Source organism: Mastomys coucha, unplaced genomic scaffold, assembly GCF_008632895.1.
Source record: "Mastomys coucha isolate ucsf_1 unplaced genomic scaffold, UCSF_Mcou_1 pScaffold15, whole genome shotgun sequence".
NCBI classification, from domain to species: domain Eukaryota; kingdom Metazoa; phylum Chordata; class Mammalia; order Rodentia; family Muridae; genus Mastomys; species Mastomys coucha.
In genome coordinates, this window is record NW_022196897.1 from 72,857,157 (window position 1) to 72,872,809 (window position 15,653).

The 15,653-nt window shown below is 32.2% G+C and overlaps 1 protein-coding gene across 2 annotated transcripts; it reads right to left on the reverse strand.

The window, feature by feature from the left end:
• Window positions 1-2,730: 2,730 nt before the first annotated feature.
• On the reverse strand, window positions 2,731-12,471 carry LOC116092097 (olfactory receptor 8K3-like). Of its 2 annotated transcripts, none has more exons than XM_031373453.1 (2): window positions 11,993-12,471; window positions 2,731-3,193 (listed from the first exon to the last, which is right to left on the reverse strand). In XM_031373453.1, the coding sequence occupies exons 1-2, from the start codon at window positions 12,469-12,471 to the stop codon at window positions 2,731-2,733; spliced, it is 942 nt and encodes a 313-aa protein (XP_031229313.1). The 2 variants fall into 2 exon arrangements, with proteins under 2 accessions (XP_031229313.1, XP_031229312.1); XM_031373452.1 differs by lacking the exon at window positions 11,993-12,471 and adding an exon at window positions 7,202-7,234 and having other exon boundaries at window positions 2,731-3,687.
• Window positions 12,472-15,653: the final 3,182 nt, after the last annotated feature.

Sequence of the window (15,653 nt, forward strand, 5' to 3'; positions counted from 1 at the left end):
ATAGCCATACCGGGCTCCTGTCATCAAGCACTTCTTGGCATCAGCAATAGTGTAGGGGTTTGGTGTCTGCAGATGGGATGGACCCCTAAGTGGGGCAGTTTCTGGAGGGCCTTTCCTTCTGTATCTTTCATCTTCATTTTTTTGTCCCTGTCTTTTCTTTGGACAGGATCATTTCTGGGTTAAAATTTTTGAGATGGGTTGGTGGCCACATTCCTCAACTGGGGGCCATACCTATCTACTGGAGGTTGTCTCTACTGGTTCTATCTTCCATTTGTTGGGTATTTTGGCTAAAAACACTTTGGAAATCAATCTGGCAGTTCCTCAGAAGATTGAAAATAGTTCTATCTGAGGACCCAGCTATACCACTCCTGGGCATTTATCCAAAAGATGCTCCAACATATTACATGGACATATGCTCTACAATGTTTATAACAGCCTTATTAATAATAGCCTGAAGCTGGAAACAACCCAGATGTATCTCAGCAGAAGATTGGATGCAAAAAATGTAGTACACTTACATAATGGAGTGCTACTCAGCTATCAAAAACAATGACTTCATGAAATTCTCAGGCAAAATGGGTGGAACTAGAAAATACCATCCTGAGTGAGGTAAATCAGACATGAAAAAATACTCACTGATGAATGGATATTAGGCCAAAAGCTCAGAATACCCATGATAGAACCCACAAACTACCTGGAGCTTGACAAGAAGGAAAACAAAAGTGTAGAAACTTCAGTCCTATATAGAAGGGGGAAAAATAATCACAGGAGGTAGAAGGAGGAAGGGAGTTCATAGGGAAAGAGGAAGGGATGGAAAGGGGGCAGTATAAGGTATTGGAATGGACAAGAGAGAGGTTCAGAGGGTCAGGAAATTGAATAGAAATATGTAGCGATGTGAGATGGGGAACTGGGTGTAGCCATTAGAAAGTCCTAGGATGAGGGAAGCAAGGGACCCCCAGGACCCTATGGTGATGACTTTACCCAATGTCTCTTACCTTTGGTGTAAATGTCAAATTGCAAGACAGTACTTCGTTTTATAGATTACCTGATTTTATTTCTATATTTCATTTATGAGAGAGGGTATATATCTAAATGGAAAAGGTGGGATATAGCCTCCAGGGAAAATTCATGAAAACATTGTATTTCTAATTAAATATTCAAATGACTGGTCTTGGCAAACTCTTTTATCTGCTAAGTTATCAGAGAATATTTAAAACATAAATTTAGCCTATCAATTTTTATTGGATATTCTTTATTTACATTTCAAATACACCTTCAGTCCTTTCTCTAGCTGTAAGCATCTGCTTCTGTGTTTGTCAAATACAGAGCTGGAAGAGCTTCTCATGAGACACCTACATTAGACTCCAGTCAGCATGCACTTCTTTTCATCTTCAATAGTGTCTGGATTTGGTGACTATATGGGTTTGGATCCCCAGGTGGGCTAGTACTTAAAGTGGTACAATCCTAAATCTCAGACTGTATTAATAGACCTTCAGAAGAACCTAATTTGTTTTATATTTCTTCTCTTAAATAATAATTGAAATTAATTTTACAACATGTGTAATTTAAAAGTGGCATGAATGATGAGCTATTGAAAAGCTGAAAATTTCAGGCTACAAAACTAAACATTCTTATATAAAATTCTAGTCAATTTTGTCCTTTAATTATTTTTCATTTAATTCAGCCTTAGAATGACAAGCCATGATATGGTAGTTGAAAAAAATACAGGTGTCATAAACCTTACACCTTTATCGATATATTTCTAGCTGTAGTTTGACACTCTTACTGCAGAAAAATATAATAGGCAAAGACATGAGAATAAGTAGTGGTAGAATGCTTGATTAATGACAAAGTGATCTCTCTCTATGTCTTTAAGGCTTACGGGACATCAGAGAAGAGAGGGGCAGAAAGAATTTAAGGACTAAGGTAGCTAAGATATAAAGTAAAATCATGTCTTCTGGATATGACATTGATATTGAAGTCATGAACATACTGCATCTGCAGATGTCTGTATTACACTAGACTAGACTGGGCTCACCAACATTCTAATCATGTCTTGAAAGTGACTCTAAAATGCAATCATTTCCCGAAGGAAAGCAATGAACTGTCATTTTCCTCAATGTTAAGTCATAGTTTGCCCTATTTTTTAAACAGCCTGCTACCTAACATTGTAACTCTTACTAAACTCAGTGGGCTACAAATCAAAGAAAAAAGTAGAAGGGGATATTTGAAAAGAAATGTTTCAGATGGAAAGGATGATGAGGGAGTCAAGAGTTGAAGAGACAATAATTAAGGTTTATTGCACTAATGTATGAAGCTGTTTAATATATAAACCAAAATTAATTTAAAAGTATTATAATTTCATAAAGCAAGTACATGCTGACATATACAAATGTTACAGTGCTTATTGTAGTAGAAAATTCCACTTGAACATTCAAAGTCTTCTTTTGTACATACTATAATTTCTCTCTCATGCACTGGATGCATCTTTAGATATACCTTCAGTTCTATAGTTACTAAAACTTTATATTTTGCAACAGGCTTGGCAGTTATGTCTAGTAGATAAACTGCCCTGAAGGAAATTATTCTCCTAAAGTATGATATTTGGAAACTTGATTAGCACCAGCATTCAAGTAGTTTAACACACAGGTGCTTGTTCTACATTCTGGAGGAAAGTAAAATAGGTGTATATTTAAACCTGATTTGAAAGATTTATACCGCATGTAAATTTTATGAAAATGTGTTCAATATTTTTTGCCTCGTTCTTTGTAGTGCATCTTTTACGTCTTTGTTCCTCAGGCTATAGATCAGGGGATTCAACAAGGGGATGATTAGAGTGTAAAATATAGATGATATTTTATCAGTGTCAATGGAATGACTAGATTCAGGTTGTACGTACATAAATATTAGTGTCCCATAGAATACTGTAACCACTGTCAGGTGGGACCCACAGGTAGAAAAAGCTTTGCGTCTTCCCTCAGCAGAGTTCATCCTGAGAACAGCTATGAGAATGAGCAGGTAGGACATAAGCACAACCACAAGGGAAGAAATCAAATCAAAAGCTGCAAAGATCATAACTATAAGTTCAACTTCTTGTGTATTTGAGCAAAGCAAAGATATTAAGGGGATACAGTCACAAAAGAAATGATTGATGACATTATAGCCACAGAAGGATAAAGAGAAAATATTTATGGTGACTACAAGGGACATAAATGTACAGTAAAGATAGGTCATTGTGACTAGGATCCAACATAATTTATGTGACATGATGACAGTGTATAGCAGAGGCTTACAGATGGCCACATAGCGGTCATAGGACATTGCAGACAAAATAAAAAGCTCACTGCCAATGAACAGAAGAAAAAAAGCTAGCTGTGTAGCACAAAGATAGTAGGAAATTGCATTTTGAGTTACAACAAAGTTTACCAACATTTTTGGTCCCACAGTTGTTGAATAAACAAAATCAGTAAAAGCCAAATGCCTAAGGAAGAAATACATTGGTGTCTGTAGTTTGGAGTCTATATTGGTGAGGATGATTATCCCCAGATTGCCAATCACTGAGATCAGGTAGATGATGAGGAACAATCCAAACAATGGGGCCTGCAGGTCAGGGTTTTCAGTGATTCCCATCAGGATGAATTCAGTCACTACTGTTAGATTGTGTTTATCCATTCCCTATCAGAAAACCTGTCATTAACAGAAGCAATAAAACAGTAAATGTTTCAGAATTTATTATATGAAGGACAAAAAATTCCAATGTTAGAAATATGTAATATTTCTAACTTAATATTTAAAAATATTAATATTTTGAAAACAACATATTTATTCCTGTGGATATGCAAATAAAAAGATAGAAGCTAGTTTTTTTTTCTGATTCATGAAATTTCTATTGAAAAGTACTAGACTCAATGTAAACATTAATTGGCACTATCGTTTAAGGGTTTGCAGCCAGTTAGTCTGGTAAATGCTATATTTATTTCTTATAAAGCTCTAAATAATATTGATACCAACAACTCATATATAAGGTTAAAAACTTCTGTTATATATTTAATAGATTTTATTTTTTATTTTTTATATACTTAATAGTTAATAGATAGATAGTAGATATAAATAGATGATAGACTTATAGGTACATAGACATGCATACATATACTGATGAGACAAGAGAATAAATGCAGATATGAAGATATATGTAAAGAAATTTAAAGTAAAATTATGACTAAATACTGTTAGAACTTTAATTGTTAGGTAAATGGCGAATGGATTACCATTGTATTGTTTTTGATATGCATCAAAATAATTTCAATTGGTAACAATAATTAATTCAATAACATTAATAATACACATATCAATTCTCATAGAATTTTTATGAAAATAAAAATACGCAAATATGTGCCAGGAGAGATGACTCAGTTGTAAAAATACACATTGCTATTATAGAGTATGCAAGTGGTTTTCTAGCACACATATTCAGTTGGTATTTTATAAATATTTTCATTTGTAAAGCACACAAATTCTTCTTTATTATATAGTCCTCTGGAATATTTATTGTAGGTGATGCAGCTGAAGTTGTTAATAACCTTGGTAAACAATGTCATTATGAATAAAAATCAGCATAATCCAATATGATATTGTCCTCATATGAAGAAACCAAATAGTAGATAGATGTATATAGGAATAGAACTGGGTTGTATACTTAATAAAAATAAGCATTGTTTTGTGCAGTTAATTTTTTTCATAAAACACTATCACAAACTCCAAAGATGTCTTTGTAGCATTTTTGGAAGAACAATTAAGTATTTTAATATTGAAATGGTATCATGAACTCATTCTCAAATAGAATTCAACTTTCTGTTTTGCATTACCTGGGGTTCATACCTAGGTACTTGCACATATTTGCCAAGAACATTATCTCTGAACAAACATACCCACTGTAGAACTCTTTGAAGCAGAGTCTCACTGTGTAATCAAGGCTGCTTAAGAAATAGTGATCCTTCTGACTACTATCTGGAGAGCTGGTAATATTACTTTGAAGTGAGTTTGAATTTGTGTGAATGACATATTCTCTAGAAGTAAATATGTCTTTTTTTTCCCAAAAATGTTTGGCAGTACAGAGAAAGGATCACAAAGTTCTACCTGTATAAAAGACTATTAGTAAATGATATCTGTTGATAAAGGAAAATGAGTTTTCTCTAGTGAAGTGACTCTCTGTATGTCAAGGAGGCATCATACTCAGGAGTAGTTGGTCAACACAGATTAAATCTATTTTTTGTCATGTGCTTTCTTTTGTTATGTTTTTTCTTGTCCTTTAAATTTTATCCTACAACTTAATATTTAGGCTTGTTTCATTTTTTTTCAAGAGAGAGGGATTAAATAAACCTGGGAGGGTAGGGATGTGTGGATAACCTATGAGCTATTGATGCATGGGAAAAATAAGATCAAAATATAATGTATACAAATTTTAAAATATAAAAAGTAATAACAAGATGGACAAAGCTATTAGAAAATAACACATCAATTTTCTATTTTCCACTTTCACCTTCCAAGACAATCACTGTGTTGACAATCAATGGTTTTGATTTTCACTATTTGTCATCTAACTTTTTTAAATGTAATAATATTTCAAGTTATATTTATGACATTTTACTGGAATATTGTTCTATTAGTATGTTCATTTTATTATATCTGATATTTATTTACTTTAATGTAACAAATATAAAATACTTTATTGTAAAAGAAATTAAGAGACTGAGACAAATTTTAATCAAATTATAGAAAAAGAGAACTTAAAATAGGTTTTATGCAATGGAGACACAAAAAAATTCCTCTTGGATTGAGGGATGCAGACTTTAAAAATACTGATGCCAATCTCATTGGCTCACATCTGTAGTCCCTACTTAGTGGATATGGAGACAGTAGTAGTAGGAGTTCAGGGTCACCATTCTCTAAATCATGAATGTCATGTAAAACTAAACTGGATTCTTTAAGGCCTGTCTCAAAAACATAAAAAGAGAGACAGACAAGCAGACAGACAGACAGACTGAAAATGGTAGGAAGGGAGATTATAAATTTTTACAGTTATATGTTATATTAATTTCACTTATCATACACGACAGTATTTTGTAGATATTTTAAAGATAACTATATTACAAGAACTGCAAGTGAGTGAATAAAATCATATGATTGTCAATACTTGTATGGAATATATTTTCTGTTATTTCCACATACTTTATATAAAATACTACTCAGATGATTGCTCATAACTGACAGTCTACACTGTACTATCCAAAAGACTTTATTGTGTAAATACAGAAGGATATACTTTTAAAATATTGGAGAAGTGTCTTCTAAAATTAAATGAGAAACTATTTAAATCTTGTTTTGCTTTTCTTTTCCTTGATTTTGTGATAATTATCATCATCATTGTCTTTATTATTATCGTTATTATTATATTACAGAATAAAAGGTATGTGACTAGCAAGTAGCAGTAATCCTATATGGTGAAGAAACACACATAAACTTAGTTTTAATGGTTATAGACATTACTCTGATGTAAAATACTCCTACTTTATTCTCTTTTCTAATTTTTAAGCCTACACTCCTAGAAAAGTGTGGTCAGATCAGTGTAGAAAACAAGACTATTTTATAATAGGCATGAAGGCTGTTATTAAAGTTCTCTTAATACAACTAGTTGCTTTTACATGGTATATAAAATATATAAAATATAATATTGGTGATATAGAATATTTGTTTAACTGTAATGTATTGAGTATCATTCTCAGCAGTGTAACATACATACTGTATAGTTTGGAGGTAATTATAGAAAACACTACAGCCACAATGCTTAACTCTTTGAAGCATATTAAAAAGTAGAATTTCTGCTTTTAATTTCTGCCTTAAAAATACTCTTATTTTTTAATAACACCTCATCTCATTTTATGTGTGTGGATCTGTTTTTACTTTTAGTATATGATAAATTAAATATTTTAGGAATATATAGAATATAAATGCTTAAAATTGCTCAACAACATTCTTTTTCTAACAAGTTGATAGAGAGAAATTTCTTTGTTCAGTCATGAAGGAATAGTAGAAAAAGACATGGACAATATACAAAAGGACACTGATATTCAATGACAAAAATAGAATAAACTGTGTCCCTCTCCATAGATATTGATAACATAAAAACTTCTGCATCCCTTACCTGTGGTAAGATGTCCTCAGTACTTCACCCATGAATAATTTAACACACTTATGTTAGATGATAACTTATGAATATTTCTTCAAACTTTACGGAGTCTCCCTGTGGGTGAACCATGCAAACCCTTGATTAACTTGAAATGTCAGAGTGCTTAATGAAATGTCTAGAGACTGTCCAGTAATTGTCAGGAAGAATCTGTATTTCACTTTGAACAAACTAACATTACAATATCAGCCAACACATAACTGTTTTTATTTTAAACTTCTTGCATTATTATCTCAGAGATTATCACAGCATTAAATTCATTGTAGCTTAATTCTAACTTGATATAAAATATAAATAACATATATATTCCTTTATAAATAAATGGAAATATAAAATATGTTACATATACTGTAACATCATCCAGTCTTAAAAAGTGTATTCTGAAAAATGTAATGAGGATGAGCCTGAACATAATGCCAAACTATAGAATATTGTAGATGTCTATATAGCATCTATTTAAGCCATGGTCAATAGAAAGCGTTCAAAAATTCAAAACTTACAAGAGATATTAATAAAATACATGCATTTTTAAATACTCTCATTTTCATACATTCATTTATTGTACTTTTATTATCAACAAATACTAGCAAATATTTGGAGAATGGTCAGTCAACATATGAGGAAGTATTAGGTATGGCGAAATGAATGAGCAGTCAAAAGTTCTGTAGTAGTCTGCCGTAGAAACTTCAGTTCTCAAACTACACATAGTGTTTTACAACAGCCTGTGACTCTAGTTACAGGATATCCAGTGGTAATTTCTTCTTGTATCTATGGGCACCAACATGCACTTTCATGAATTTGAAATCTTGTAGGCATATGCACATACACACACACACACACACACACACACACACACACACACACACACCTCAAAAGAAATCCCAAGTGAATTTAAATAAATAAATAAATAAAATTAGTATGGGGAAGTAATATTGTGTTGTGTATTTTAAACGCTATTATACATTTGTAATAAACCTTTTCTCAAGTTGTATGTTTCATTTAGGGAAATTTCCATCAAGATTTACTCTTTGTTATGTGAATGATTTTAGACACCACTTTTTATAGTTCCTTTGTATTATAGACTATACCTGTTTCTAAATTCTCTACCTGGCAAATATTTCATCTCACACTCTAGATCAGCCATTCTAACTTCTAGGTCATGTCCAGTTTTGGTTCGATTGACCATTTCACAGCAACTGCTTAAAACCATTGGAAAACACAGATATTTATATTACGACCTCTAACAGTAGCAACATTACAGTTGTGAAGTAGCAATGAAAATAATTTTATGGTTGTTGGTAACCACCATGTGAGCTACTATACAGAAGGGTCACATCATGAGGAAGTTAGAGAACCTCTGCTCTAGATTCACATTACAATCTATAAATTTCTCTTTATTATTATGAGCTTTTTAGTTTGATTTAATTCCACTTACACATTTGTTATCAATATCTGACATTTAAATGTTTCCATGTTTTTATTTCTAATACTTCTACATTATTTTGTATGCATCACTCTAGGTGATTCGTAGTTTGAAATATTCTATGTGAGTCTTAAGTAAGTCTGAATTCACTGTAATAGTAAGATATGGTTGTCGACTTCCATTTATGTGAATGCAGACTTTCTATTTCCAGTGAACAGTATCAGTACAGGTCGGCTGAATACTTTACAGTGTTAATGGTTTACAAGTGAACATACCTGCCTTTCCTCAACCGTGTAAGACATTAATTTTTCCAGTTCAGTATAGAATTTTATTATTTATTTATTTAGATATTTTCTTTATTTACATTTCAAATGTTATCTCCTTTCCTTGTTTCCCCATATCCCATCCTCCCTCCCCCTGCTCAATAACTCACCCTCTTCTACTTCCCTATCCTGGCATTCTCCTACACTGAGACATCGAACCTTCACAGGACCAAGGGCCTGAACATTCGAAATTTCTAACTATACTGAATGCTGATGACTTCTAAAAAGTCCTAAAATTTTTCTTTCTCATTCTGAAGGTTAAAAGCCATTGACTTAGATGATTAACACCTGTAGGCTGCATTACTTAATCTCCCAGCATTAGACTACAGGAGTTATTCACCTAAACTAGCAGCTTTTAACCCTCAGAGTGAGCAAGAACGCTTTTAGGGTTTTTTAGAAGTTATCATTAGCATTCAGTGTAATTAGATATGGTCCTGTGGAGGTTTGATATGGCAGCATTGGGGGACACTGGAGCAGTGGGACAGAAGTGGGTGAGAGGGTGGAGGAGCACCCTTGTGGATGTAAGAGGTTGGGAGGAGAGAGGGAGAGAGAATGGGTGGTTATGGGGTGGCAATTGGAAAATGGATATCATTTGAAATGTGGATGAATATAATAATAATAATAATAATAATAATAATAATAATAATAATGTAGCCTTTGTTCTATCTCTGCTGGAATTGTGCAGCCTTCCTAGTTGAAGTCTCAGGAAGAGAAGTAATTTTAAGTAATTTTAATGCTTATTTCTAAGTTGTAAAAAGTTTCCTATGAAAACTCTCTAAGGAAAGAGGGGAAAATGGAGTGAAAGAAAAAGGGGGATAAGGAAAAGTCTTCACCCTCCTCTCTTTTCTACTTATACATCATTTTAGAATTCATGGTTACATGGTAAAAAGTCCATCACAAGTTCACACCTAATATCAAATCATAAATCAAATAAGAAGTTTACAACAGTGAGTAAGCATGTACATCCATTAGGAGTATTTATCTGGTTAAACATTCATCACCTGTCACAGTCCCACAGGTTCATCAAGAGTTAAAAAGACATAACTAATTTATTAGTGAAGTTTTGTATAGATAAACTCAAAACAGTCAATAGTTTATCTTCTGAAAATTATGCAATCATATTTTAATGTCAGAAATATGCAATTAAAAAGAAAAATATGAAATAAGGTGGTGATGTGTTGTAGGGATATGGGGCAAGAGGGATGAAGGGAGTGAGACAGACATGATCATATTTCTTTGTATATATGTATTAATCTCTAAAAATTAAAATAATTAAAATCTATATGCTTTTATAATTGCAATAGTTGTTTCTATGTATGTTTCTAAAATGAGTTTATTGAATGAATAATTTAATACTAAGGAAAGATGTCAATAAAGCCATGATGAAACTTAAGTACCAAATTGTAAATATTAGACGTGATACAATAGGTTGTAGTAGAGAAAGTTATGTGATAGATGCTGGATATGCAGAAGGCATAGCAAGTTTATAGGTGAATATTTAACCTACCACTTTCTTTAGACACAATATTTGTCAAAACAAATCACTGTTTCTGTTAGCTATGTAAAGGTTACATTACCAAATAAAAAATGCTAAGCAAGTGAAAAGAAAGACTGCAGTCTATGGAAGAAATGCAAAAATAGCCTTAAAGCAGAGCAAAAACACATTTACCAAGAGGCTTCTTGTGGATAATAAGAAATAAACTATGAATTTTAAATAAGCATCACTCTTTAATTTAGAGAAGTCAAGACACAGTAGTACTAAGAAGTCAGTATGGATTTTAATTCAAATTTGTATGAAATCATGATCAATTCTAAGACAAAACTAGATTGCATTAGATAAACAGAGTAGCTGTAGTATCTCTTGTGCACAAACATACCGTAGATTACATGAGATCAGATGCTGCATTGATCTTTTGCTTATTGAAAGGCTACATATGTAGACTGAGCAGTTTCATATATAAAAGAATGAACACTGTTAGCCAAAAAGGAATGTAATTAAATTTATGATGAGGCATAAGTACTTGAACATATTTTAATGAAAGACTCTTCAATCATGAACTGCAATTAGAAGCTCTGATGTCATAATCTAATTTGATTTGAAGACAACCCATATAAATGAATTGCAGCCTAAAATAGAAAGTATGCCATTATATAACATAGAAAAACAGATATAAACACATAATGGACCCTCCATTTTTTTCACTGAAACATTGATGGATAACACAAACAATTCATAGTCTCTGACTCTCCCAGGCATCATAGAACTCAATAACATATATTTGTGATCACTTGACCCTCAACCTGATACTACTCTCTACAGAGCGTACTCAAGTCCTGTCATTTAAATTCTTCCTTCCCCCTGAAGGAAAGCAAGGACACTTTTCTTTCCTTCCATAATATAATTATAATTAAAAAGTTAGATTAGTACCCATAATTCAAACAGGATAAATACATATTGAGCGTATTCTTGATTGTTATGAAGAGACCAAAGTAGGTTTACATTAGAAACAGATTTTCAGGGCTATAATTGTATGTAACCTTTAAGAAAAACTGGTGACTATCTTTTTCCAGATTTTTTCCATGGCATCTTTTACATCTTTATTTCTTAAGCTATAGATCAAGGGATTCAACATTGGGATAACAAGTGTGTAAAATATGGAAGACACTTTATCAGTTTCAAATGACTGACTGGACTTTGGCTGCACATACATAAATATCAAAGTCCCATAGAAGACAATGACCACTGTCAGGTGAGACCCACAGGTTGAAAAAGCCTTGCGTCTGCCAGCAGCAGATTTCATCCTCAGAATAGCTATGAGAATGAACAGATAAGACACAAGGACAACGAGAAGGGAGAAAATCAAATCAAATGTTGCAAAGAACCTAATTATTAGTTCAACTTCATGTGTATTTGAACAGAGCAAAGATATCAATGGGATACAATCACAGAAAAAATGATTGATGACATTGTAGCCACAAAAGGATGAAGTGAATAACCTTAATGTGACAATTAGAGATACAAATACACTGTAGATATATGGGACTGCCACAAGTACCCAACATATTCTTTGTGACATGATGACAGTATAGAGAAGGGGGTTACATATAGCCACATAGCGGTCGTAGGACATTGAAGAAAGAATAAAAAGTTCACAAGTAATAAAAAGAAGAAAGCAGGCTAATTGTGTAGCACAAAGATAAAAGGAGACAGAATTATGCTCTGCAACAAAATTCACTAACATTTTTGGTCCTATGGCTGTAGAATATCCAAGGTCAGTGAAAGCCAAATGTCTGAGAAAAAAGTACATGGGTGTTTGGAGCCTGGAGTCCATGATGGTGAGGATGATAATTCCTAAATTACCCACTGCTGAGATCAAATAGATAATGAAGAGCAATCCAAATAGTGGGGCCTGTAGCTCTGGACGGTCAGTGATGCCTTTCAAAATGAATTCATTCAGCACTGTAAGATTCTGCTTCTCCATGGAGGTAGATTTCAGGTTCTGTCCTGGATAAAAAGAATTTGGAAACCAAAAAACTTGAGACATTGTCATCTTCAGGACATTTGCTAAGTAAATCTCTTTTAAATGTGATATATTGAACATTTGATATAGAACATTTGAAAATGAACATATATATCTAATTCATAAACAGTGAATTAAAAATGATACAGAGGCAGTAACAGGGCTTTGTTTCTCATATAAGGTGTTTTTATATTAAAAACCATTCAGTGTCTCAGGATAATCCATTAATATAGATTTTGAGGTGAAAAGTTATTGGCAGTGAATGGTTTAAAGACTACCTAAGTTTAAACACTTCTCAATGCATCCAAATTCTTGTCATAAGCAATACATACTCCTCATTAAGAATTTACTGAAGTAATTACAGAGGGAAAAAACATAATGGTTCAACAAAACTTAGTCTGGGAAAAGTAGAGATATCCCCATCCAGCATAAACCTGATGCCTGTCTGTGGGTACATAGCAGAGGATTTTGCTTTGAGTCAGGTTCTACCCTAGAGACTTGCCTTTCTGACCAACCATTTTTTTTTAATAAAACATCTTAACTAGGTCACAGAAATGTTGAGCCTTATAAAGAAATCAAAGGTCTGCTTCTATCTTAGTCTCTAAAGAAAGGCTTTTCTGTACCTGGTTCAGTTGTCTGAAACCAGGTTGACAACTGTTTCAGTGTTTTCTCTCACCAAAACTTCACATAATAGATTTCTGGGTGGCAGGGGAGGGAGGAATTCAATTAAAGAAGGAAAAGGAAGGAATGAAAGAAGGAAGAGAGTAACTCAGGAAGAAAAGATGGAAGGAAGACAGAAGGCAGGAAGGAAAGGGAGGGAAAAAGAGACCAAAGAAGGATAAAGAGAAAAGGAGAAGGGAAGAAATGAAATACATGCTATGATAGGCTGGTAGATTAGGTGATGTGATAGAAATACAGATTCAGATAGTAGAGATAAATACAATAATTTAAAAACTTATTAGACTTTTTGGTGTTAGGTAGAGTGAATAATCACTGTAAAAATCATCTTTATTATTTTACCTAATTATGAAACAATATTGACATGCAACATATTGAACATCATCAAGTAAACTATAATTTCAATCTATGATTTCATAATGCCATATATAAATCATTTCAAAGTACAGCTTTTAAACCTACAGGTGTTATACCTTACTAAAGGATTTTTAAATGTTATATATACATATATATGTATGTGTATGTGTACATAGAAATATTACAATAGAGAACAATTGAAACTGTCTTCATGAATAAACAAATAGACACTCCATTCATATAGATACAATGTACAACATTATATGCAATAGGTGACATATTTGAGGGGTAACTTGCACAGGCAATATACTGATATAGCTCTGCCTATGTTGAAACCATGAAGTCCTTACCGTGTTGAAAAGATGAAGATGAAAGGACTCTGCTTTTCCATGGTATCTAGATCTCTATAATCATGATAAGCATCAGCTCTACCACCAAATACCCTGATTAGCTAAAACTGTTTTGTGATAAAGACCCACCAACGTATCCCTGGTTTGCCTTTTTCCTTCTCCCTTTAGAGTTCTATAGTCTTACTCTTTAACCACAAATAAACTTGTAGGGAAGAGGTATATTTACATGATTATTCTCCTGTAGAAGTACTTAAATCCTGTTACTGTGATACAGTGATGAATAGATGAGTAAATGTTAATTAGGACATAAATATTACAAAATGTCCAGAGCATTCCCCGCTGACTCTCATTGCCTGACTAAAGTGAGACATGACGAATTTTGGTTTCTGCTTTCCTTTTTTTGTAATATTTATAATTTAATTCTATTTCAACATTACATAATTTTGTATGAATTCAATAGAACTATTAAAGTTCTCTTGTGAGCATTTTAATTATAACTGATATATGTATTCAATATAACAAATTTAATTTAATATATTGTTGAGGAACCTGGAAGAATGTGTGAACATTTAAGAAGATGAAAGAAAATAAACCATTTGAATTGGATTTATACAATTTAGTCTTGTATATATTTCTTTGGAGAAAATAATAATATATGCTACAAACTATAGTATGAATGTTTTATAAGGAATTTCATGTAGTTCTATGGTATATAGAACCAGTACTAAAGAATAAAACACCGCAGAGAATGAATATGTGTGTGTGTGTGTGTATACTTTATACAATTCTTGTATACTTTTATACAAGAATTCCTTTCAAATACATTACAGGATACTATTACACACAAGCAAGTATATAACCAAATATAAATAGCTCAATAATTTTATTAATGTAGAAATTAGGTAGCACATCATAGCTAAAAATGATAGTAAGCTAAAATAATTAATTAGAAAAACTGTGAACAGAAATTGTCAATAAATATTATAAAATGAAAAAGCACAAATGACAGTAAAAGGTATAGTGACTAGCATATAATTGTGTGCTATATGCAAATAAATGAGATCACAGAAGTTACACAAATATTGTATATATGTACATACATATATATATGATGAATATCATCACAGATCAAGTAAGCTTACCTCATATGAAATATTATTTTTGTGTTATTGTGGTGATATAACACTCATTTCATGTCTCCTTCAAATAATGTTCTAATATTAATTTCTAATTATGACAAAATAGATTATGTTATAGCATTGGATATCATTAATACATGTAATTCAGAAACAGCTCATATCTTAAGGGCTTGTTGAGGGTAGGGTATAATAATGAAATACTACAGATTAAAGTGTATAAGATGAGTACATATTCTAAGTACATATGGTAAATAATGAAAATGTGTCTCTTCTCACCAGCTTTTAAATTCTAAGAATTGTTGCCTTTTCAAACTTTGTTAACTTTACAGAATTAGCTATTATTTATTAATATCCTTTGTAGAATTCACTTAGATTCCACAGCACAGTCATTTTAGCCATAACCATAAAAGTGGTGCTTAAAAGTCACTTAAAAGTTTTCAATATCACATTGTAAAGAGAAAATCTCTTTGTCTTTAAAGAAAATAATTGTGAATGCCTTTTATCTTTTCCTTAACACAAATAAATAATCTGGGTCATTTAAATATATAATCATTTAGAAGGAAGTCAAATGAAAGAGGAAGTTTCAATTTCTCCCTCTAAAGTATTACCTTTTCTTTAC

What these genes read in the sequence shown, in the direction of transcription:
- LOC116092097 (XM_031373453.1), bottom strand. Translation starts at nt 12,471, where the DNA reads ATGGAGAAGCAGAATCTTACAGTGCTGAATGAATTCATTTTGAAAGGC. An exon ending in TTTGTATCTCTAATTGTCAC is followed by an intron (nt 3,194 to 11,992) that starts ATTAAGGTTATT and finishes CCTTGTAGTCAC; the next exon opens with CATAAATATTTTCTCTTTAT.